The sequence below is a fragment of the Perognathus longimembris genome, chromosome 10, assembly GCF_023159225.1.
Source record: "Perognathus longimembris pacificus isolate PPM17 chromosome 10, ASM2315922v1, whole genome shotgun sequence".
NCBI lineage: Eukaryota > Metazoa > Chordata > Mammalia > Rodentia > Heteromyidae > Perognathus > Perognathus longimembris.
The window spans coordinates 12,319,083-12,342,869 of NC_063170.1; the positions used below are offsets into that span (position 1 = coordinate 12,319,083).

Genomic DNA, 23,787 nt, shown 5'->3' on the forward strand with positions numbered 1-23,787 from the left:
AAAAGCCAGTAGTGAAGTTGTGGCTCAAGTGGCAGAGCATCAGCTGAGTGAAAAAGCTAAGCGAGAGTTTGAGGCCCTGAGTACAAACCCTCCCTTCTCTCCAAATTTTTACTCAAATCAGAAGCTGTTATTCTCTAGTACTGTGAAAATAATCTTAGAAACACGTGCTTTCAGACTCAAAATGCTCTGGCAGTTAGCTCATTCACAATCCCATAGCCACAAGCATCTATTCATATTCTGCATTAGTTGTTTTTCTCTTCAGGAAGAACTGACTCAATGTCTTTTGCCTCTAACTTATCCTTGCACAATATACGTGCACTATGGGACGAGCAGGGTTATGACACTAAGGTTATAACATCACTCTTCCCAATCCAATTGGTTTCTGCTGTGTTTTTCCAGAGGCTTTTATCCCCCTGTGCTCTAACTTTTTGTTGTTGTTGTTTAATCATCTGTCTCTCACACAAAATTGCACGTTTTTTTGAGGCTGGGAACCTCATCACCTCCACATTAGCATAGTCCTACCCTAGCACTATGCTATCAAGTTAAACAGACTTTATGGTTATTAAACTATATATATATATTTTTTTTCTTTTGCCAGTCCTGGGCCTTGGACTCAGGGGCTGAGCACTGTCCCTGGCTTCCTTTTGCTCAAGGGTAGCACTCTGCCACTTGAGCCACAGCGCCACTTCTGGCCATTTTCTGTATATCTGGTGCTGGGGAATCGAACCCAGGGCTTCATGTATACGAGGCGAGCACTCTTGCCACTAGGCCATATCACCAGCCCTAAACTATATATTTTTAAACATTCCTTCTCAGGAGAAAAATAAAACACTTTGTTTTTCTTTTTTACAGCTGTGGGATTTGAACTCTGGGCCTGGGCACTGTCCCTGAGCTCTTCAGCACAAGGCCAGCGCTCTACCACTTTGAGCCACAGCCACTCAGTGACTGCTCTGAAACGAAGTGCCCCACCCAGCTGTAGCCTACTGTGAACCAACCCCTATTACCTGGCAATCTCCTGGTTGTAATCGTAGTGCTCATCCTCCTCCAGCCACTCCACAGATCCCGTGGTTGGATTGGCTCGCCCACAGAAGACCTTCATGCTGTCAACCAGCTTCCCGGTGTTGGGATAGAGAAGCAGTCCTCCAAGTTAACTTCTTAGGGACAAATTTGATAGTCAGAGATCTATTCAATCAAGATGCCCACCAACAAGGGGGGTGGGAGGGACAGAAACAAGAAAACAAGAGGAAAGAAAAATCAAGAAATTAACAAAAACTTGAACTATTCAAAGTATTTATTAATCAGTATTTTAATATTTCCAGCAAAAGACCCGTAATTATATATTCAGCATATATCAAGAGCTACAATAAAAGCTGAGCAGGGGTAGGAACAGGAGGGAAAAACTGGGAGAAAGCAAGGGAAGGAATGACATTGTCCAAAAAGAAATGTACTCATTATGTAAATGTAACCCCTCTGTACATCACCTTTATAGTAATAATTAAAAATAATGAATTTTTAATTTTTTTTTAAAAAAGAGCTAAGCAGAGTGAAATACATGTGTAAACTCACCACCTAGGAAGCTGAGGCAGGAAGATCTCAAGTTCCAGATCAACCTAAGCTACATAGTGAATCCCTGTCCCAAAACACAACTACAATAAGCTCATAAGGCTATCTGGAAACTTGAGCTGTCATGAAAGATCCCAACAGGGTCAAGTGAGCCTCAAGGACCATCTGTGTATAACCCTTAGTAAAGAGAGTAAGAACAGAAATAATCCAGGCAAAGGGCTATAGGAAGAGAACAAGAAAACTGAATGATGAGACATCAGTATATTAATCATCTAATGTAAGGAAAGGCTGGGAATGTGGCTTAGTGGTAGAGTGCTTGCCTAGCATGCATGAAGCCTTGGATTCAACTCCTCAGTACCACATAAACACAAAGAGCTGCTGTGGCTCAAGTGGCAGAGCTCTAGCCTTGAGCACAGAAAGACTCAGGTACAGTGCCCAGATCCTGAGTTCAAGCCCCAGGACTGGCAAATAATAATAGGAATAATAATAATTTTTAAAAAATAATGTAAGAAAAAATACAAAACCTTGGTCAAATCAGAAAATTTCATCTAAAGTTAATCTCCCCAGAATAGAGAACATCTGGTTTGCAGACCAAATTATAGCCCATGAAATCATTTGGGTGACTTTTTTGGGGGGAGGGAGGGGATCAGTTGTAGGGCTTGAACTCAGGGCCTGGGCACTGTCCCTGAGTTCTTTATGCTCAAGGATAGCACTCTACCACTTTGAGCCATAGCTCTACTTCCTCCCATGAAATCATTTGGTACACAACGGGAAAGAGTCAAAATGCTGTCCATGGCCCATCTCCTTATGATGACAATTGTGTATGGGTTGTAATGATGGGTTGGAAATGTACAAATGGCCGTTGGCAGAAAAAAGTTCCTGATCTGACTTTTAAGACTAAATCACAGGTATACACAAACATGAAATCAATAATGTCATGTTGAGTCAAAAAAAATTTTTTAAGGCCTGTATAGGTCAACTAAGAGTACCTGCTAGCAAGCTCAAGGGCCTAAATTCAAATCAGGGTACAATGGAAAAAAGGAAAATCACAGAATGGCTGTTCTATACTCACCAAACTAGCTCCTAGCCAGCGCCAGTAGCTCACGCCTATACTCCTAGCTACTCAGGAGGCTGAGATTTGAGGATCAGGGTCCAAAGCCCAGCCCAGCAGAAAAGTCTGTGAGACTCTTATCTCCAATAAACCACTCAGAAAACTGGAAGTAGTGCTGTGGCTCAACTGGTAGAGCACTAGCCTTGAGCTACAGAGCTCAGGACAGCACCCACGGACCAATATAAAAAAAACAACAACCCACAACTAGCTCCTATGGGCTGGGAATGTGGCTTAGTGGTCGAATGCTTGCCTAGTCTGTATGAAGCCCTGGGTTCAATTCCTCAGTACCACAGAAACAGGAAAAGCCAGAAGTGGTGCTGTGGCTCAAGTGCTAGAGTGCTGGCCTTGAGCAGAGAGACTCCGGAACAGAGCCCAGGCCCTGAGTTCAAGCTCCAGGACCACCAAAAACAACAACAAAACTTATCTCATAAATCTCCCTACAGTATTTTATTAGCCAGAGTTTAAATTCTTCTAGAGACAGAAAAACAATCTTTCCTGAAATGATGCAGTCACTAGCCTGACTCAAAGTACTCAAATTGTCTTCTGGTAAAACCCTTCTAGGTCAGGTACCAGTGCCTCACGCCTGTAATCCTAGCTACTCAAGAGGATCTGAACATCCCAGTTCAAAGCCAGCCAGGGCAGCAAAGTCATGACACTCTTATCTCCAATTAGCTACCAAAAAGCCAGAAGTGGAGCTGTGGTTAGAGTGCTAGGCTTGAGCACAAAAGCTCAGGGGCAGTGGCTAGGCCCTGAGTTCAAGCTCCAGGACTAGCACACACACACACACACACAAAACTCACCTTCTAAAATCCTAGCACCTCTAGCCTCTAATCTAGTAGTTCTCATATGTTTTGACAACTCCATTAGAAAATATATTTTATATGAAATCAATATACATTTAACTAAAGATTTCACAAAGTAGGGCTGAAGGGGGTGGCTAAACAGTAAAGTACCTGCATAGCAACCATGAGGCCCTAAATTCATATTTGAGTGTCACTATTAAAAGTTAATAGGGCTGGGGATATGGCCTAGTGGCAAGAGCGCTTGCCTCGTATACTTGAAGCCCTGGGTTCGATTCCCCAGCACCACATATACAGAAAATGGCCAGAAGTGGCGCTGTGACTCAAGTGGCAGAGTGCTAGCCTTGAGCAAAAAAGAAGCCAGGGACAGTGCTCAGGCCCTGAGTCCAAGGCCCAGGACTGGCAAAAAAAAAAAAAAAAAAGTTAACAAAATAGTACTTAATTTGTCTCAGGAGAAAGTCCTCCGATATGTTGTTCTATTTCATTTTATTTGCTTTTGTAAAAAAAAATTCTGTATACATAGTTTCTAATTTGTTTGGGCCTTAAATTGCTCTTTTGGTTTTTTTTTTTTTTTTTTTTGGCCAGTCCTGGGCCTTGGACTCAGGGCCTGAGCACTGTCCCTGGCTCCTTCCCGCTCAAGGCTAGCACTCTGCCACGTGAGCCACAGCGCCGCTTCTGGCCGTTTTTTCTGTATATGTGGTGCTGGGGAATCGAACCTAGGGCCTCGTGTATCCGAGGCAGGCACTCTTGCCACTAGGCTATATCCCCAGCCCTTGTTTTATTTTTTAATAATCCTGGGGCTTGAACTCAGGGCCTAGCCACTGCCCCTGAGCTTTTATTATGTACACTATATTAGTTTGGCTAAAGTTAAAATGAACAAAGAAACAAACATATCCATAAGGCTGGGAATATGGCCTAGTGGCAAGAGTGCTTGCCTCATATACAAGAAGCCCTGGGTTCGATTCCTTAGCACCACATATATAGAAAAGGCCAGAGGTGGTGCTGTGGCTCAAGTGGTAGAGTGCTAGCGCTGAGCTAAAAGAAGCCAGGGACAGTGCTCAGGCCCTGAGTCCAAGCCCCAGGACTGGCCAAAACCAAAACAAATATGTCCATAAGGTCTTCATGAGGAAGAATCCAGAAGCCCTTATCTTATGGTTCATGTGAAATCAATTCTAAAACTATTTAAAAGTTAAAACTGTAGCCAGGTGCCAGTGGCTCATGCCTGGAATATTAGCTACTCAGAAGGCTGAGATCTGAGGACAGCATTTCAAAGCCTGCCCCAGCAAGAAAGTCCATGAGACTCTTATCTACAATTAACCACCAGAAAACGAGCAGTGACGCTGTGGTTCAAGTGGTAGAGTGCTAGCCTTGAGCTGAAGAGCTCAGAGACAATGCCCAGGCCCAGAGTTCAAGTGACCAACCAAAAAAAAAAAAAAAAAAAAAAGCCTGTAAAGAACTTTAGTCAATGGAATTCCTTCTTTCTTTTTTGCCCATCCTGGGGCTTGAACTCAAGGCCTTGGCACTGTCCCTGAACCTCTCTGTGCTCAAGGCTAGAACTCTAGGACTTGAGCCACAGCACCACTTCTAGTTTTTTTCTGTTTATGTGGTACTGAGGAATTGAACCCAGGGCTTCATGCATGCTAGGCAAGCACTTTAACACTAAGCCACATTCCCAGCCCTGAAATTCTTGTCTGTGATGTGGTTCTGGCTCTAACTAGGGTCACATTGTTTTTTTTCACAACTATAAAGGCCAAGGGCATGGTTCAATGATAGAGCACTTGCCTAACATGCAGGAGGCCAATACCCAATTCTAGAAACTATACATAACTTATTAGTTTGGTATAAATCTAAATTATTATTTTGGGGGGACATGATGGTAGGAAATCAAGCCCAAGGTCTCACACATGCAAACTCTACCTCTGTGCTACATCCTATCATTACATAATGAGGATGGAACCATGTCTTGGTTTTCAATTTTATGAATAAACTGGTTCTAGTTAAAAACTACATATGTAGGCACTGCTATAATTTGTTCTCTCTCAAAGAAAGCCCATGCTTTGGATTCAAGAGAGCTGTTAGATCTCATTCTTCAAGAGCTGAGAACTCACAGAGCCATTTACAAGGAATAAATGGACATCACCTTCCCAAACCCTAATCCTAACAAGAACAATCATAATCCACCTAGCCATAATCATTGGAGGTTCTAGTATTGGAGATCAAGTACCCCCCTGGTGCAGGGCAAGCTCACTACTACCACAGAGCTACATCCCCAGTTCCCACAGAGAAAAAGAACAGGTCATGGACGGGCAGGTTAGGCTAAAGTTGAGGAAGAGTAGTTTCTAATATGTGGATATTAACTCAACTTTTCCATGATAGGGCCCTAAAGTAGAAGTACAAGATGCAAAAGGAAAATGTGACAAGGTCCCTTCAGGCTTTGCCTGAAGTGCAAAGAGCAGAGGAACTGATGGGCTCCTGCAAATGACACCAGACTTCGGAAAGGATTTTGCCCTGAGTGTATGTCTACCGTGGATGTGTCTACCTAGTGGAAGGTGCACACCTTCACAAAAGTACTGCGGGTGACCTCACAGTCACTAGAGCGCTTTCCACGTACTCGTAATAGTGACTTAACAAAGGCAAGCTAACAGACTTCCCGGGACCTAAGAGCGCAGGGCCAGTTTCGGGTGCGAAGGCTGAGGCAGCGTGAGGTCCGGCTCTCTCTGGCTGAAGACGCCGGGCACGGGTACCGTGAATGACCCAGGCCCCGCGCTGGACTCGGCCACAGCCCCTGCAGAGGCGATCACCTGGCCAGACAGCAGGGGCGGGGTAGGCCTGCAACCTCGCTATCCCATCCGCCACGGGACTCCCAGGGTCTCCACGCGGACTCAGGAGAATGTCGGGAGGAGCCGCGAGTCCTGGCGTCCAGGTACAGCCACACCAGACGCCTCTACCAGAACTCTAGAGGTAAAGACAGGATGCTGGCTGTCCCCGGGACTCCAACCACACGACCCCCACCGTCTCAGAACACCCAGCACCTCACCGGCGTCCCGCACCACGCCGCTCATCTCCGCCGCCATCTTGCCGCGGCCAGCGCGTGGGGGCGGGGCATCCGGACGTCAAAGCCGAGCGCACCGCCCCCGGAAGTACAGGCCTCTTCCGTCTCCGCCCCGCGCTTTCCCACAGTCCTCCGCAACAGCGGCTATGGAGGCCGGCAGGACGGCAGTCCTCCGAGTGAAGCGGAAGCGCAGCGCTGAGCCTGTCGAGGCTCTGGTGCTAGCTTGTAAACGCCTCCGAGGCGCCGAGGGTGCGTCGGCCGCTCAGAAGACTCCGGAGTGTCTGGAGAGCACGGCAGAGAACAATGTCTTCCAGCTGGTGGCCACCGTGCGCTCCCAGGTATCGGGCGGCGAGGGAGTCTGTGGGGGGGCGGGGAGGAATCTTAGGGCGCCCGCTGGAATGTCACGGGATGCCCGAACCCCCTCGCAGCCCTGGCTGACGCCGTTCCCCGCTCCTGCCCGTTCCCCAGGAGGAGCCAGTTCAGCCCCTCGTGCGGGCTGCCCTTCGCCCATCCCGGGACAGCCAGCAGCGTATCCGCCGCGATCTCCGCGCCTCAGCTCGAGAGGTCCGCAAAGAAGGCCGCTACCGGGTGGTCTCCAGCCGCCGGGCCTCGGCGACCTCTGGCAGTCTGGAAGCCGAGTGCGCGCCCGAATCTGCGGAGGATGTAGGCTTCGAGCTGTTGGACCTGATCCACGAGGAGAAAGACCCAGAGGCTGATGCCACGGACTCCTGCATAGTAAGCACCCTAAAGTACTCTGCGACCGAAAATAGGGACGGGTGCGATCTGTCTGGAGTGATGGCCTCATTTTACCGATTTGATTTACTTTTGACGTGTGTAAAAGATAAATTAATGTGAGATGGCAATACGGATTAGGAGGTACAGCGCACCAAACGAGTGGTCCTTATTTTTCTTAAAGTTGAACTTAAATGAAAAGGACATTTGAAAGAAAGAAGGTCTAAAGAAGTTGAGTAGCAGAGGCATTGGGGATTATCTTGGAGATAGGCTTGATGGGCAGAGGTCTTGCAAGAACACAGGCTGTTTTGTGTATACCAAGTCAGTTTGTCTTAAGTCCAGAGAGATAGTATAGTAGTAAGGATTTGGAAGGGATGCTTTCTAGACTCTGTGGTGTTTGTAAGAAAGTTGCTTTTCACTTTTACTGAAATGCTGGATCACTGGAGCAAAGTAGATGGGGGAAATTGATCAAAGGAAGGGTGGGGACTAGGCATTCTTGATTTCTTTTTTTTTTTTTTTGGCCAGTCCTGGGCCTTGGACTCAGGGCCTGAGCACTGTCCCTGGCTTCCTTTTTGCTCAAGGCTAGCACTCTGCCACTTGAGCCACAGCGCCACTTCTGGCCGTTTTCTGTATATGTGGTGCTGGGGAATCGAACCCAGGGCCTCATGTATACGAGGCAAGCTCTCTCGCCACTAGGCCATATTCCCAGCCCCCATTCTTGATTTCTTTAGTAACTGGACAGTATTCCATGGGACTAAGGAAATTGAAAACAATATAGAGAACTATAGCAGGCTTTTTTTCATCCATCTCTTGGAATATCTTGTTCTGAGTCATTCATCTATCCGTTATCTGTATTTTCTTTACAGATAGCTGACCCAGATGTGATTCTCTGCAATTCTGTAGAGTTGTTACGTGAGCGTTTAGTTGTATCTGAGGATGGACCAGGAGATGGGCACCAAGAACGGAAGCATGAAGACTATGTGTATGACATTTACTACTTAGATATGGCCACTCCAGGATGGATTGAGAACATCCTTTCTGTGCAGCCCTATAGCCAGGAGTGGGAGCTGGTAAGGGATTCCATAAGGAGCAGGCAGGGTGCTTTGCCTCTCAACATTCCAACCCTGATAACATTGTTCTTAGGTCTTGTTACTTAAAAGGAAAAATTTGGAGCCAGTGGCTAAGGTGATAGAGGACCTGCCTAGCAAGTGCAAGTTCCTGAGTTCAAACTGCCAAATATATGTGAATGGAATGTGTGCACATGTGTGTGTGGTCTTTCCTCAAATACTTCTACAAACCTGGTTTAGTGCAGAGAATCTGAGGAAAAACCATCAGCATTTATAGTTTTTGTTTTTTTTTTTTTTTTTGGCTAGTCCTGGCTTGAATTCAGGGCCTGGACACTGTCCCTGTGCTTCTTTAGCTCAAGGCTAGCACTCTTACCACTTTGAGCCACAGCACCACTTCCAGCTTTTTCTGTTTATGTGGTACTGAGAAATTGAACCCAGGGCTTCGTGCATGCTAGGCAAGCACTCAACCACTAAACCACCTTCCAAGCTCCAAACCAGATATTTTTAATACAAATGAAAGCATAGTAATTTTAGTGTTTTATTGTATTTTATTTTTTGTCTTATTTTTTGGTACTGGGGATCGAACCCAGGACGTTGCACTTGCTAGGCAAGCACTTTGCCACTGAGCTACATCCCAGCCCAATTTTTTATTATATTTTAAAAGAGGAGAAATACTTGAGTGGTGAAAGGTAACATCCGAACACCATTATTCTTAGGTTGTAACATTAATGGGAAAAGTATAGCTAGCACCTGTTTGTTGCTAATATTGTAAGACAAGCACTTTATCCTCCCACCTGCACTAATTCCAGTTTCACAGTCACACACCTGTTTGGATTACTGCATGGCCCTCTACTCCTGCCTTCCCATAGCTGGTGCTCTTAAATTTTGTTCCTGATTTTGGCATTAACCACATTCTATACAATACTTCTCCCCTTTGGCTGCCATTCAGGAATTTGAAGATGGTTGCATTACATGCTCAGAGCTGTTGCTCTTCTACTCTGCTGATGGAGTTCGAATGTGGTATTCTGAAATTGGATTCTGGGTGAAGCAGGGCTATAATTCATCCACTCATAGCCTAAGATTACTTCAGCCTCTTGTGCAGCAGTTAAATTAACCCCTTAGCTTAGTCTGCCTTTATCACGTGGCCCCTTTCTCTGAATCTTCCTACAGTAATATGCTAATAGTTCCCACAAACTGCATAACCTTAGAAGTTTTCATTTAGACTCATGTTTGCTTTGAGATGTGCAGGTGAACGATGAACAACCAGCAGAGGACATTTATGAAGACGAAGATGATGAGAACAGTGAAAATAATTGGCGCAATGAGTACCCAGAGGAAGAGAGCAGTGATAGAGATGAAGATTCCAGAGGTTAGTGGCAGCCCAGATAGGGAGGGGACTGAGGTCAGGGAGTAATTGACATGTTTGTTATAAATGACTTTCCCTCTCTAACACTGAACAGTGTTTCAAGGGTAACTGCTAATGTGAGGTTAATCAGATAGGCCTATCCTCAGTTGTCATTGCCTATCTATGGTTTCAGGCAAGTTACTTTACTTTCCTGAGCTTCGTTTTCTGTCCTTTTCTGTATTCTTATCAAGAAAGTATTAAACCAGGCACCAGCGGCTCACACCTGTGATCTTAGCTACCAGAAGGCTGAGATCTGAGGATCAGTTTGAAGCTTGCTTGGGTAAAATAATCCTTGAAACTCTTTTTTTTTTTTTTTTTTTTTTTTTTGGCCAGTCCTGGGGCTTGGACTCAGGGCCTGAGCACTGTCCCTGGCTTCTTTTTGCTCAAGGCTAGCACTCTGCCACTTGAGCCACAGCGCCACTTCTGGCCATTTTCTGTATATGTGGTGCTGGGGAATTGAACCCAGGGCCTCATGTATACGAGGCAAGCACTCCTGCCACTAGGCCACATCCCCAGCCCCTCCTTGAAACTCTTATCTCCAACTAAAGAATAACAAAAGCTAGACTGGAAGTGTGGCTCAGCCTCAGCATGAGCCAGAATTAAGTATGAAGCTAGGCTTAGGCCTGTAACCCACCACTTGGGACATTGAGGAGGACTGGGAGTTTGTTGTCAGCCTAGACTATAGCAAAACCCTGTCTCAGAAACAAAAAAGTTTTCCATTAGCAGTAGGCTCAGGGTTGTCAAGAGTCATTTAGCTCTAAGAAACTGTTGTTTTCCATTTATTGTTTTCAAAATATCCAATACAGACATAAACCTGGGGGAAGAGGAAGGAAAGATGTCCTGGCAGCCCAGTTCCTTTGATAATTATATCCTTCCAAGTGCAACCAACAGAAATAACTGCATATTGCCTGGCAAAGGAACAGATAAACAGTGGCGTAACAACAAAATACTAAAGTGATAGAAGCTGGAAATGTAGCTCATTGATTGAATGCTTGCCTGGCATGCATAAGACTCTGGGTTGAATCCCCAACAATTAAAAAAAATCATATTTTTGCTGAGCCTGTTGATGCATATCTGTCATCCCAGCACTTGAGACCAGCTTGAGTTACAAAGAGAAACTGTCAAAACAACAGGATAAAGGAAATAAGTACTCCAGTGTTAAGGGACCTGCATTCGTGAGAATATGATTGCGGTTTCTGTGGGGTTTTTTGGTTGGTCGTGGTGCTTGAACTCGGGGCCTGGCCTGGGCACTGTCCCTGAATTCTTGGGCTCAAGGCTAGCTCTATCACTTTGAGTCACAATACCACTTCCAGTTTTTTGAGTTGTTAGTTGGATAAGAGTGTCACAGGGACTTTTCTATCCAGGCTGGCTTGGAACTGCAATCCTCAGATCTCAAAAAAAGATTTTTGAATTTTTATGAAGGTGATATACAGGGGGGTTACAGTTTCATAAGTCAGGTACCAGCAGTTGTGCAGCAGTTAAATTAACCCTAGTCTACCTTTATCACATTACAAGTTTTCATGTACAAGTTTTCTGTTTGGATGTCACCCCTTCCATCACTCTGTCTCAATATGATTGCTTTTCAGAAAGGGGTATTTTATATTCTAAATCTTCTAAATTGAACACTTATTTTAGAAAGAGGAACAACAAAAAAATGGCTTTTTGAGAATGGAAGAGGCTCTTGCAGTAAGTAGCCTATATCATACAGTAAGTCTGTTCCTGATTCCTTCCATCTAGGCTCTGGCTCTGATGACAGCTTCAGTGAAGAAGGAGACAGTCACGTACGACAGGTGTGGAGCAAGTACCCTTTGGATGTACGGAAGGCGTTTGACTACGACAACCCCCAGGACCTTGATTCGGACTGACAGTCTTGTGATGTCCATGTAGTTCTTCCACAGGCTCTTGAGGGATCTGACTAATGTCAGCTGGCCTGGTGACATCCTTTTAGGATTCCTAACTGAGCATATGGAGGGAAAGCATACCCAGAAACAGGGAAAACTTAACCTAAGAGAGTCAGTTTTTTCCTCTTACAAAGTAGAACTTGTTGGCCTCAACCAGAGGTGATCCTACAATTGGAGAAAAATACTATAAAAATGAAAAGTTTCTTTCACTTTCTGGCTTAGGCTTTTTTTTCCTAGTATAAATCTGTGCTAAAGGCCAAAGAAGAAGCAGTAAGGTTCTACTTCTCCTGCCTCTAGTGCAAGCCCATTCTCTCTGATAAAAGAGGTAGAAAAGAACTATATACCAGCTGGGGATATGGCCTAGTGGCTAGAGTGCCTGCCTCGTATTCATGAGGCCCTGGGTTCAATTCCCCAGCACCACATATACAGAAAATGGCCAGAAGTGGCGCTGTGGCTCAAGTGGCAGAGTACTAGCCTTAAGCAAAGAGAAGCCAGGGACAGTGCTCAGGCCCTGAGTCCAAGCCCCAGGACTGGCCACAAAAAAAAAAAAAAAGTATATACTGCACCGCCTAGGTAGCAGGAGCTGTTAGGGGAAGAATAGACTCTGTCTAAACCATTTAAGTCTTTAGTAAATAGTCATCTCTGTGTCCCTTGAAACTCTGATAATGATACAAACATTATTGTCATCTTTTGGCATTGATGCTAAGGAACAATATGTATTAATGCGATACTCAGTTTAATAAAAACTTTTTGGTGCCAGTCCTGGGGCTTGAACTCAGCATGTGGGTGCTACATCTGAGCTGCTTTTGCTCAAGGCACAATGACATTCCCAGCTTTGTCTGAGCAATTCATTAGAGATAAAAGTCTCATAGCCTTTCCTGTGGGGGCTGGCTTCAAACTGTGATCCTCAGATCTCAGCCTCCTATGTAGGATTTACAGGTATGAGCCACAGTGCCCAGCTAATAAAAGTTAACTTTTAATATAGAAGAAAGCAATTCCTTTTAAATCTTTTAGATCTGAATGTTTCACGTGTCTTCTTAGTACACACACACACACGAGCTAGTGAAACAAGTTTCAAAATCTTACTAAAAGTAGGTGTGTGTGTGTGTGTGTGTGTGTGTGCATGCGCGCGTGTAGAAGTGCACCTATTCATGCTCATCAGGTAAGTGCTCTACCTTGAGCCATGCTCCAGGTTGGCCATTGAGTTTATTTCTGACTCCATTACATGGGAAAATGAATTACACAGAAAAATGCCTTTGTGGATGTTTCGTTTTGTTTTTGGTGGTACTGGGTTTTGAGCATAGGGCCTTGTACTTGCTAAGCAGGCGGTAGTCATGTCAGTTTTTAGTGCTGGTTGTTTTTGTTAGGGTCTCACTTTCTACCTGAAAGCACATTTGGATGATAATCTACCTATTTTAGGCTTGCTGTTGTTGCTAGGATGAAAGGCACATGGCACTGTCGGGCTTCCCTCCATTGAGATAGAGTCCCATGGACTTTTTTTGCCCAGACAGGCCTTGAACTTTGCTCTTCCCAGTCTCAGCCTTCCACATCATTTAAAAGTACATCACTGTATTTAGCTGTGGGCTGAAAAGGGGGTCTTATAAACTCCCCAGGCTAGCCTCCAACTGCCATCCTCCCATGCCCAGCTCCTTCATTCTACTTTTTATTTTCACATGCTTCTCTACATTTGTTTCATTTTGTAAGCCGGAAACAATATTAGTCTCTACATGTAGTTATTGAACTTGTCAGAGTGATTCAGTTCTGTATATTTAGGTCCTACTATTGCAACCAATTATAGACCAACAGACCCAGTTTTTTAAAATTCAATGTTCTATGAATAGACAGCAACTTAAATGTACAAAAGTTATCCTCTTACCCTCTTGCAGGCACAGAAATAAAGGATTTTAAACTATTCTGCCATTATAATGTATTCAGTGCTGCATGTGTTCAGATTTTATGAACCTTAAAGAGGCTAACAACTGGCCAGAAGTGGTGCTCAAGAGGTAGAGTGTTAGCTTTGAGCAAAAAGAAGCCAGGGACAGCGCTCAGGCCCTGAGTTCCAAGCCCTCAGGACTGTCCAAAAATAAGAAAAAACAGAGGCTAACAACTTTATAAACTATATACCCTCAGTAAAAGGTGTACAAACTGTACCATTGCAAAAGGGATTAGCACACCAGGAGATGGATTTAAGGAGGCAAACAACAAAGACTTGGTGGAAATTAATTCTACCATGAAGCTTGAGTGCTGTTAGTCTGGCTTCGCTCCCATGGAAGGTTCCTGGGAGCAGTCTGTATCCAGAGCACAGAGTTAAGAATGTAATGAGGAGTTGACATGGTTCACTAAGCAAGTACTAGGGCACCTGTATTGTGAGACCCTTGCTTCTCCAGAAACCACTGGGAGGCAGCAAATTCCTAGGATCAGCAGGTTATGGGTTAGAAAACATTAAAGCCAGGGTCAGGGACAAGCATACTCTGCTTAAAGGATTAACTTCAGGGCACCGTGGGATGAGTGCCAGTTTGGCTCATAAAGAAATCACGTTTATATAGTTCAGGCAAGTCAGCCTTTGCACAAGATTTGTCCTCAGGAAGTAATCTACTATACAAATCCTTAACCCATGACAGCAATGTCCCCCTATAGTTTCACAGATAAGTAATTTAAACCAAAGGTAACTGTAATTGTGCTCCCCTAAATCTTTATTGAACAAATACATGTTTTATAATGTTACTCCTCTGCAACTGGGACTGAAGAATGGATAGAAAGGGAGATTGTCTCGAGGGTATGCCAAGCCAACAGGTTCTTCAGGGCACAGGATGACAGTGGGGCATTCCAGGTCTGAGAGCATTCCAGAACAGTTGTACAATCCAATGCAACAGGCGTGCCCATGAAGAAAGCTCCAAGTAGGCCAAGTCTGTTGCTCTAGCCTTACCCAGTAGCCCAGCCTGAGCACCAAAATGAATTGCTTCCACTTTTGCAGTTTTCTGAGGAGCCAGAATGAGGTTGAAGCAGCTGTCCAACTAGGTCTTGGGGGTGAGAGAGGGAGGGCATGCAGGCGAGGAACGCACTGTCCCATGACCCACCAAGGCCGTCTAGAGTGTAAACAAAGCCTGGTGCCGGGGACAGAAGAGAGGATGCAGTCTGGTATGAGGTTTTCCAAAGAAGAAAAGGATCACTTCCAGCACCAGGGTGGGCTTGCCTGGGTCTGCACAGCAGGCCCTTACAGAGAACAAGCTATGACATGGGTCTCTGAGATGCTCTCCAAGTCAGTAACAACAGGTAGAATTCAGGTGATTCACCTGGATTCCAGAACATTCCAGCCCCACTAAAGTTCATTCTAGAATCCCAGAGATTTGCTTTCTATCAGCTAGTACAAAGACCTAAGGTCTCAATAAAATAAAGGATTATCCTTCAAAATATCAGTATTACCAGACTTCTGACTCATGGAGTTGTTCATCTGTCTGTTGTACCTGAGCCAGATGCTAGTAACCTAACAGGTCAAAAGTGTAGCCAGATACATGATATTAAAAAGTTCCTGGGGCTGGGGATATAGCCTAGTGGCAAGAGTGCCTGCCTCGGATACACGAGGCCCTAGGTTCGATTCCCCAGCACCACATATACAGAAAACGGCCAGAAGCGGTGCTGTGGCTCAAGTGGCAGAGTGCTAGCCTTGAGCGGGAAGAAGCCAGGGACAGTGCTCAGGCCCTGAGTCCAAGGCCCAGGACTGGCCAAAAAAAAAAAAAAAAAGTTCCTGCTCGCTCTGCCGCTGCAGCATTTTCCCTGCCTTTGTTTCAGGACCACATCCTTCATGAATCATACACAGTTCAAGGTAGGAGGGGCACAGTCAGGTGACTAAGATCAACTCATGAGAAAGCTGGTAATTTGCCTCTCCATGAGATTTTGACCACAGTGTAGACATGATCCAGGCAAAGTCAATCAGGACCTCTTCACGGAGATGCATAATCGGTAGACAATGGGAGCTGTGGCTCCCCAGACATACAGACCCACAGCTGAGAAACCAGTCTTGACAAAAATGTTCAGTGAGCACAGCTGAGGCCCTGAAATAATTTCCTCTCATCAAGCCTATTTAAGTGTTAAATTCCAGCACAGGGTCCTCGCGAAATTCAGGAACTGTGATACACACAGTTCCTATATCAGTTAAATACAGCTTTGCTTTTCATGCCACCCCAACCAGCAACAAAACAAGAATGCAGTTCTCTCCTCAGCAAAGAGTTTGAATCACAGGAAGAAATATCATTTTAGGTCTCTAAAGTCAGGAGATTGCACCCAGTCAGAGGAAGACTTCCCATCAAGAAGGTCTTCTGCAGAGACTCATGGTTCAAACCTCAATAGCTCTGAACCACCAGCACAGCATCAACCTAGCACTTCGTCTTCCCCTGCTGCAGCTCTCCAAGGCTGATCAGGACTGCACCTACCCACCAGGAAAAAAACCATTCCCCTGCATCTCAGCCTCCCCTCTACCCTGAGATCCCCACCTTCAGACTGGTCTGAACCCTGAGTATCCTACTATACCAACTGGGAAGCACTAGCCCTTACAGTCTCTCTTAATTCAGGAGCATTGGCCCCAGTCTTTTTTATCTAGATCTTGGTGGTTGTAGCCACAACCTTCTGGGCTTCAGGGGATGTCACCTTTGGCCTCTAGTCAGTTTTCCTCTCAACCTTTCTCTCTTCAGCTGCATCTAGCTCAGTCAGGACACAAAAGCACAGCTTCTGGATGATTCTGGTGATAGTAGCTACATGAAAACAGAAGCGCATAGGGTTTAACAAATGCATTTAGATAGTGCCCCAACCTAAACACCAGCAGGCTGAAAGCACATCTGGAGCTCCCTTTGCACCTGTCCCTTGGGCATATTGAAACTGGCTTTGCCCCACCAACAAGCATCTGTTCTCCATTCCATGCCCAGCCAGAGTCTAAGATACAAGTAAAACTACTTGTCTTCCCAAATGGGCAGCACAGTTTAACCCCAGAATAGGACACTAAAGTAATCAAAAGAGAAGTATGTGGGGAGCCAGGTCTTATCCTCCAGCAAATTATAAGTAAGGGAGGGGGAGGATCAGCTTCCGCAGGCATCTGTATACATCTTCACACTGCTAGTGAGTAACAGAGCACATACTCACCCAGGACATTCCGGATAAACAGTGGCCTCCGGGACTCTGGCAGGTAAACACCCATGAAGTAGACAGGAACCCCAGACAGGGCAATCCCAATGCCAATGAGAGAACTGATGGTGTCACTGAAGAGGGGAACAATCACCAAAAACACGGAGCATAGGCAGAACACAATGGGAAAAAACAGGCTCAGCTAAAGTGGAAGGAAATGAGAATATGTGAGACGATGGTACAAACCATAAGCAAGAAGGCACCTTGGAGAGGGGGCCCACCCTTCCAAATCTGACCTTGAGAGGCCGGGGCCGGTCAGGCTCCTTCCAACGAAGGTAGAGTTGTCCAACAACAGAGAGCCCCACAAAGAACCAGTAGCTGAAGCTGAAGTAGTTGATGAGAAGGAAAACATCCTCCACAACGAGGTAGATGAGTGTCATGGTACACTGTGGAGAAGGCGACAGGGAAGAGGAGTGAGCACTGTCACCTCCAGCCAACCCGAAGACTCTACATTCAGTGGGCTTAGACCTGGGTCTCAAATCCTTAGGACAGAATTGGAAGAAAGGCCTCCAGAAACATCTCAATGGCCTATGGCCTGAAAAATTCATAAACAGGCTGGGGATGTGGCTTAGCGATAGAGTGCTTGCCTTGCATGCATGAAGCCCTGGGTTTGATTCCTCAGCACCACATAAACAGAAAAAGCCAGAAGTGGCGCTGTGGCTCAAGTGGTAGAGTGCTAGCCTTGAGCAAAAGAAGCCAGGGACAGTGTCCTACTTGGGGGGGAGGGGGGATGCATAAACACAAAATTAATCCATAGGACAGATCAAGGACTGAAGTCCAAGGACAAGGTCCAATTTGCCTAAATGTCAAGTATAGAGAATATCCCCATCTGGGCTGGGAATATGGCCTAGTGGTAGAGCACTTGCCTCATATACATGAAGACCTGGGTTCAATTCCTCAGCACCACATATATAAAAAAACCTGGAAGTGGCGCTATGGCTCAAGTGGCAGAGTGCTAGCCTTGAGCAAAAAGAAGCCAGGGACAGTGCTCAGGCTCTGAGTCCATGCCGCCCCAGGACTGGCAACAAAAACAAAACAAATAAACAGTATCCCCATGTATCTTTTTACCTCAAAATAACACAATTTAAGGCAAGAAGAGCCTATTCTAGAGAGACAGGAAGGATCCTCTGTATTAAGAAAAATGTTCAAGCTTAGTGATGTATGTCTAATTCCAGCATCCGGAGGCTAAAACAGAAAGATCTAAAGTGTAAGGCCATCTGGGCTACACACTGAGATTCTGTCTAAATGAGAGAGAGAGAGAGCGAGAGCGAGAACGAGAACGAGAGCGAGAGAGAGACAGAGGGGGGGGGGAGGAGTTTGGAGTACAGTTCAGTGGTAGAACACTTCCCTAGCAAGTGGAAGACGATAGGTTCTGTCGCCAGCAATGCATAAATAAAAAGTATGTGCAGATAGACAGACTGTTTTCAAATCTTGGATATCCTTAGTGCAAATGAGAAAGAACCCTGCCCTCCCCACCCCTCCCCTGCCCTGCCCAGCATAGCTTACATTAAACAATAAGGCAGGAATGGGTGTGAAACGTTCAATGTGGATCATAGATAGGAGGTCTGGGAGGTGGCCCTCACGGGAGCCCACGAAAAACAACCTGTAAGGATAAAAAATGTGTCAGCAGGATCCTTTTACTCAACCATACAGCCATACTCATCACTTAGATAAACTTGACTCAGAGCCACACAAAAAAGCAGGGGGATAGTCTTTCATGCCTAGCCCCTTACTGATAATACCCACATCTCCACCCTCTCCAACTATTAGCAACTCACCACTACCTGGATTGTACCATCCTACCATTACCATTATCATTATCCACTGGCCACCCCTCCCCCAATCCTCAGCAGTAAAATTCAACCATCCCCCACCAACACTCCCACAACCACAAACACCTCACCAACAGCTACATTCTGGCATCACCTACCAGCACCCCAACCCATCCAACCAGGAGTACCTTCACTCTGCTATTTGTGAATTTGTAAATAAATTTGTAAATTTACATGCCTTTTTAAACAAGGGCAGTATCTGTGCCCTCCATTTATCTTCCATGGTTTGATATCTGATAGATAGGGTGAACTAGGGGATCAGAGACAATCCAGGCCTCCTCTCTGTATCTAAAATGCTCTACTAACTGGGAAAAAGACCTGGCCTAGTGGTAGACTGCTTGTCTTGTATACATGAAGCCCTGGGTTCAATTCCTCAGCACCACATATATAGAAAAAGCCGGAAGTGGCACTGTGGCTCAAGTGGTAGGGTGCTAGTCTTGAGCAAAAGGAAGCCAGGGACAGTGCTCAGGCCCTGAGTTCAAGCCCCTCCACCCCCAAAAAAAGACCAATGTAGAAATAAAATACCATCCAAAGTAGCCTCCACCATAGCATTCACTCATTCGGCCTGAGAGTTGGCTGAGGGAGCAAAAAGCTTTCAAAGAGAGGATCAGATCCGAGCTTGGAAGAAGAGCAGAAGTTTCCCAGAAGTGTGTGCGCAGAGAACCAGCACACTTTTAAAAAACAAAAGACCTCAGCGTCATTAAGGAATGTAGCCTCAGCCAGGCACTAGTGGCTTATGCCTATAATCCTCGCTACTCAGGAGGCTGAGATCTGAGGATTGCAGTTCAAAGCCAGCCCAGGCAGCAAAGTCCATGAGAATCTTATCTCCAATTAACACTCAAAAACTGGAAGTGGCCCTGTGGCTCAAAGTGAGAGTGCACTAGCCTTGAGCAAAAGAGCTTAGGGACAGGGCCCAGGCCCAGAGTTCAAGCCCCACAACTGCCCCCCCCCCAAAAAAAAAATGGATGCTAGAGTATCTACAGTTCAAGATAAAGTGTGTGAGGAGAGAGTTCTTGGAATATCCAGCCTCTAAGGTCAAGTTATAAAGTCAGAACAATACTAGGAGCCAGTGTGGCCTAATTAATGTCAGAGACATCTGGCATGAGCAGGTGAGAGGACACGTTATTGGGGGAGAGGACATGATGGAGGATCACAGCTGTCGCATTAGAATAGAGGCCCTGGGCTAGAGGTATGACTCAAGGGATGAAGGCACCCTGGTAGAGGAGAGAAATGATAACCTCAGTTAAGTTTGGCTAGAGAGAGAGAGAGAGAACATACATGTATATATGTATGCATGTTTCAACTGGTGGGAAAAACATGGACATTAAAGGAAAATTCCAGATGCCAAGATGCCAAGCAATGAAAACAGCCATAATGGCACAACTGGAAAGAAATCACATGTGGAATAAAGAGTAAGTCTGAGATGTTTGCAAGCCACCAAGGAAGAACCCTAGAAGTTGATGACACCACTGGGAAAGACGTTTCAGGGCAAGGTGTTTGAGTTGACTGGTGAGAGTTAAGTATTGCATCTGGACATGGTGGCACATGCCTGTAATTCCAGCATTCAAAAGGCTGAGTCAGGAGAATCACAAGTTCAAGGGTAGCCTGGGTTCATATAGTAAGTGTGTCTGTCTGTCTGTCTGTCTATCATTGGTAAAGCTGACACACAGTACCTTGATGAAGCAAAGATAGATGCATTAAGGCCCCCAAAGCAGGACAGAGCAACAGCAATGGGGATGGTCCAGCTGAACATGCCAAACGTCTGGTCAGCAAATGTCTGGGGAAAAAGCATATAAGGGACATTCAACACAGGACAAGACTTGGAATCAGCCTGTATCTACAATCTTAAATCAAATGCAGTCATTGCTGAGCAACCCACCCTCTGCCCTAGACTTATCCCCTCATACAACAGAGCTGGTGTCGCTGCAGAGAGAAAGAATGGGTCATTTAGGGGTACTATGTATCATGAGCTGATGATCCTCATTTGAGGATCCCAAGAAACTTACCACAGCCACAGCATCACTATTAAGGACATCTGAAATTCTCAGCACTGTGTAATAGGCAACGTTGGTCAGGATGTAGATGAACATCACAATTGGCATAGAAATCCCAATAGCCAAGGGCAAATTTCTGTTAGGACAAGTGAGACAGGATCACCTAAAACCAAGCTCTCCTGGGAACCAAGGTTCACCAAGTATCCACTGAAAGGTCTTAACACTTAACAATTTACTGGCCACTGGGTTGTTGTGGTTGGCACCTCTTCACCTTATACCCCAAAGTAAGTGTGTACCTTATGCCCATGGGCTCTTTCTACTGAGTAAGAGAAGAAAGAGGAAGAAAGAAAGGAGAAAGGGACAGGAAGAGAGGGAGAGAGAAAAGGGATCTGAGAGGAGGGAGGAGCACTTTTCATGTGAAGATAGCTCATGATCAATATTTTACCCTTGCCACAGAACTTTATGATGTTGCGTCTCTGATCACTAGGGATGGAGGCTAGGCTATGAAACCCAGCTGGCCAAAAGAAACTCAGGTTCTGCCATCTATAATCTCAGCACCAGAGTGCGAGTTCCTGACACTTCAGCCCCAGCTGAGTCTGCTACTGGCTTCTCCTCTAGGGAGGACCCTGGGGACTCTCCAGTGGGAACGTGAAGATACAGCCAGGGGTCTTCCTACTTTCACTAACTCCTAGCCTAGTTCCTGACCTCTCCTAACTGGAGAAGGGTGGACAGGAAGACAGGATGAGAGGCAGAAGGAGGAGGTATGGGTTAGGGCCAGTACACCCACTATAGCAGGAGTTTCAGTCAAATTGGAGAATGAGAGTATGATTTTGCCTTTACCTTTCTGGGTTTTTTATTTCTTCTGTTACAAAATTAAGGGTGTCCCAACCTGAATAAGAGAAGAGGGCAGAGTGGAGGGCAAGAGAGAGGTTCCCCATATCCCAGAAGGAACCCTCAAAGGCGTTCATGAAGTGCCCAGAGTGTCCTATGGAGGCAAAGACAGGTGAGGGTTCAGGGAAAAGGAAGAGGTTGAAGAAAAGACATGGGAAATATATGGAGAAGAGGAAGGATGTGAAGAAAGGACAAGAGGTGGGAAACATGAAAAAAGCAAGAAGGGGAAGGAAGATAAACAGGGACAAACAAAAAGGGAAAATGGGGAAAGAAAAAAACAAAAACATTATTTAACACCAAAAGAACAATCCCAAAATTTCCCCCACACTTTACCACCCCACCTGTTCACTTAGAAAAGTTCCTATCTCCTTAGGAAAACTGGACAATCTCAGAAAAATAAAAGTCCTTCCTGGCTGATGTGACATTTTTTCCCCAAATTCTGTCAAATTTCTATTTCCTGTAAGTGGTTTCACAACAGGCCAACTTCTGTTCCAATTTTTTTCTAATACCACTAGCTGTTTCGCACAAAGGAGGTATTTTCTTCTTTTCTTTTGTCAGTCATGGGGCTTGAACTCTGGGCCAGGGCACTGTCCCTGAACTCTTCAACACTAGGCTAGCACTCTACCACTTGAGCCACAGCGCCACTTCCAGTTTTTCTGGTGGTTATATGGAGATTTACCTCATGGACTTTCCTGCCCAGGCTGGCTTTGAACCATGATCCTCAGACCTCAGCCTCCTGAGTAGCTAGAATTACAGGCATGAACCACAGGCACCCCACTAAGGAGACATTTTCTACTAGCAGTGCAAGGTCTTGGCTCAGATCACTGCAAGGTCACATGGGTTTATCAGTTGCACAGACCACTGCTCTATTAGCAGTGGGTGTGGGGTTATAGGGACAGGAAATTACAGGCTAAGAGGAACTGAGGTTTTCTTATCTAATACTGGGTTACCTCCTCTCTTCATGGAGCCAATTCAGGCTAAGATACCTACTATATGTCCTTCTCCCTAAAAGCCTCTGGAGACCGCAGGCCTGGAGCCCACAGGGCCGCCCCCAAATGCCCAGAACAGAGATCTCCTGGACACATTCGGGTTTTTAACAAAGACTCAGCCTTCTAAGGGAGCTTATTACCGACTCCTGTAGAAAGGCAGACCCAGATCTCAGTGTGGAAAAAACGATAAGTGTGCAGCAAGGGCAAGATAAACAGAGACCCCTGTCCTCCAGAGCTGCCAGTCATTGGACACAGCAGTGGTTCCCTGAGGTTCATCTTGAGGTTCAGATTGATTGCTCAACAATCCAATTTGACCCCAAGATGCTCCTGAGACTCCAGGGACATCTAGAGGACTGCCTGTACTTACTTGGCATGAACATATTCCACAACTCAGATCCTAAACCAACTGCCTAAGAACCCCCTAGGGCACTTCATAAAAGCACAAACTTGCACTGAGGTATAGCTCGAGGACCAAGCATTTGTATACTATTCCTGAGGTCCTGGGTTTCATCCCCAGTGCACAGAAATAAAAAGCTCGGTGCTAGTGGCTCATGCCTGTAATCCTAACTATTGAGGAGACTGAGATTTAAGGATTGTGGCTTGAAGCCAGCCTGGGCAGGAAAGTCCATGACACTCCTATCCACAATTCATCACCAGAAAACCAGAAGTAGAGCTGTGGCCTAAAGTGGTAGAGTGTTAGCAGAAAAGCTCAGGGACAGCACGCAGACCCTGAGTTCAAGCCCATGACCAACAATAAACAAACAAACCTAACCTTTTAGACTTAAAGCCAGCCAGGCACTGAGTTGAGGGGCTCAGCTCTCCAGGTGATTTCAAACACAGCTGCATTTAGAGACTGATCATCTAAAGGAAGGGGCTATTAAATGAGGGAGAAATCTTGGCTAAAGACCCTCAAGATTTCCCTGTGAGCCCAGGAGATTATGGGAAGCCTATTTACTCTCATGGTCAACCAGTGTGCTCAGATCCAGGAATGAAAAGCTCTCAAAAGCCAACATGTGGAAAAAGCAGTGCCAATTTCACAATATTCTAATATTTTGATCAGTGAGCTGGCTTGTTGAAAGCTGAAAGCTGAACCCAATCCAGAGGAAAAGTGAAGGCTGCAAAATAACCACAGAGCTAACCTCCCAGAATACACCTATACCCCGTCACCCCTCTATAGAAAGACCAAGTTTTCCTACAGGCTGCTCACCCTGCTGTCTATGCCCCACCCCCACCCCACCCTCACCCCCAGATGACATCTGTGACCCAGTTATGACA

General features: G+C 45.7%; 3 protein-coding genes across 14 annotated transcripts in view; 1 reads left to right on the forward strand and 2 right to left on the reverse strand.

Moving 5' to 3' along the window:
- The window catches only part of Prmt7 (protein arginine methyltransferase 7), a 29,604-nt gene extending 23,004 nt beyond the window's left edge, over positions 1-6,600 (reverse strand). The window contains exons 1-2 of one of the 2 annotated variants that reach the window (XM_048355254.1): positions 6,512-6,600; positions 1,005-1,182 (exon numbers count right to left, since the gene is read on the reverse strand). In XM_048355254.1, the coding sequence (XP_048211211.1) occupies positions 1,005-1,099 (95 nt within the window). In that variant the 5' untranslated portion in view covers positions 1,100-1,182; positions 6,512-6,600. The other variant, XM_048355255.1, reaches the window with a different exon arrangement.
- Positions 1-23,787, reverse strand: part of Slc7a6 (solute carrier family 7 member 6) — a 56,624-nt gene that overhangs the window by 2,709 nt on the left and 30,128 nt on the right. For 10 of the 11 annotated variants that reach the window (XM_048355260.1, XM_048355266.1, XM_048355258.1 and 7 more), the window contains 7 exons: positions 21,473-21,617; positions 20,645-20,768; positions 20,312-20,415; positions 18,313-18,409; positions 17,043-17,192; positions 16,765-16,948; positions 15,339-16,379 (listed from right to left, as the gene is read on the reverse strand). In XM_048355260.1, coding sequence (XP_048211217.1) covers positions 16,285-16,379; positions 16,765-16,948; positions 17,043-17,192; positions 18,313-18,409; positions 20,312-20,415; positions 20,645-20,768; positions 21,473-21,617 — 899 coding nt within the window. In that variant the 3' untranslated portion in view covers positions 15,339-16,284. Of the gene's footprint in view, positions 1-15,338; positions 16,380-16,764; positions 16,949-17,042; positions 17,193-18,312; positions 18,410-20,311; positions 20,416-20,644; positions 20,769-21,472; positions 21,618-23,787 lie in introns of those variants that run through there. The other variant, XR_007212287.1, reaches the window with a different exon arrangement.
- On the forward strand, positions 6,637-11,970 carry Slc7a6os (solute carrier family 7 member 6 opposite strand). Its single transcript, XM_048355268.1, has 5 exons — positions 6,637-6,864; positions 6,995-7,261; positions 8,125-8,328; positions 9,574-9,694; positions 11,468-11,970. Exons 1-5 carry the CDS (start codon positions 6,673-6,675, stop codon positions 11,593-11,595), a joined length of 912 nt encoding a protein of 303 aa, XP_048211225.1. The 5' UTR covers positions 6,637-6,672; the 3' UTR covers positions 11,596-11,970.

What these genes read in the sequence shown, in the direction of transcription:
- Slc7a6os (XM_048355268.1), top strand. Translation starts at nt 6,673, where the DNA reads ATGGAGGCCGGCAGGACGGCAGTCCTCCGAGTGAAGCGGAAGCGCAGC. An exon ending in ATGCCACGGACTCCTGCATA is followed by an intron (nt 7,262 to 8,124) that starts GTAAGCACCCTA and finishes TTTTCTTTACAG; the next exon opens with ATAGCTGACCCAGATGTGAT. An exon ending in TAGAGATGAAGATTCCAGAG is followed by an intron (nt 9,695 to 11,467) that starts GTTAGTGGCAGC and finishes CCTTCCATCTAG; the next exon opens with GCTCTGGCTCTGATGACAGC.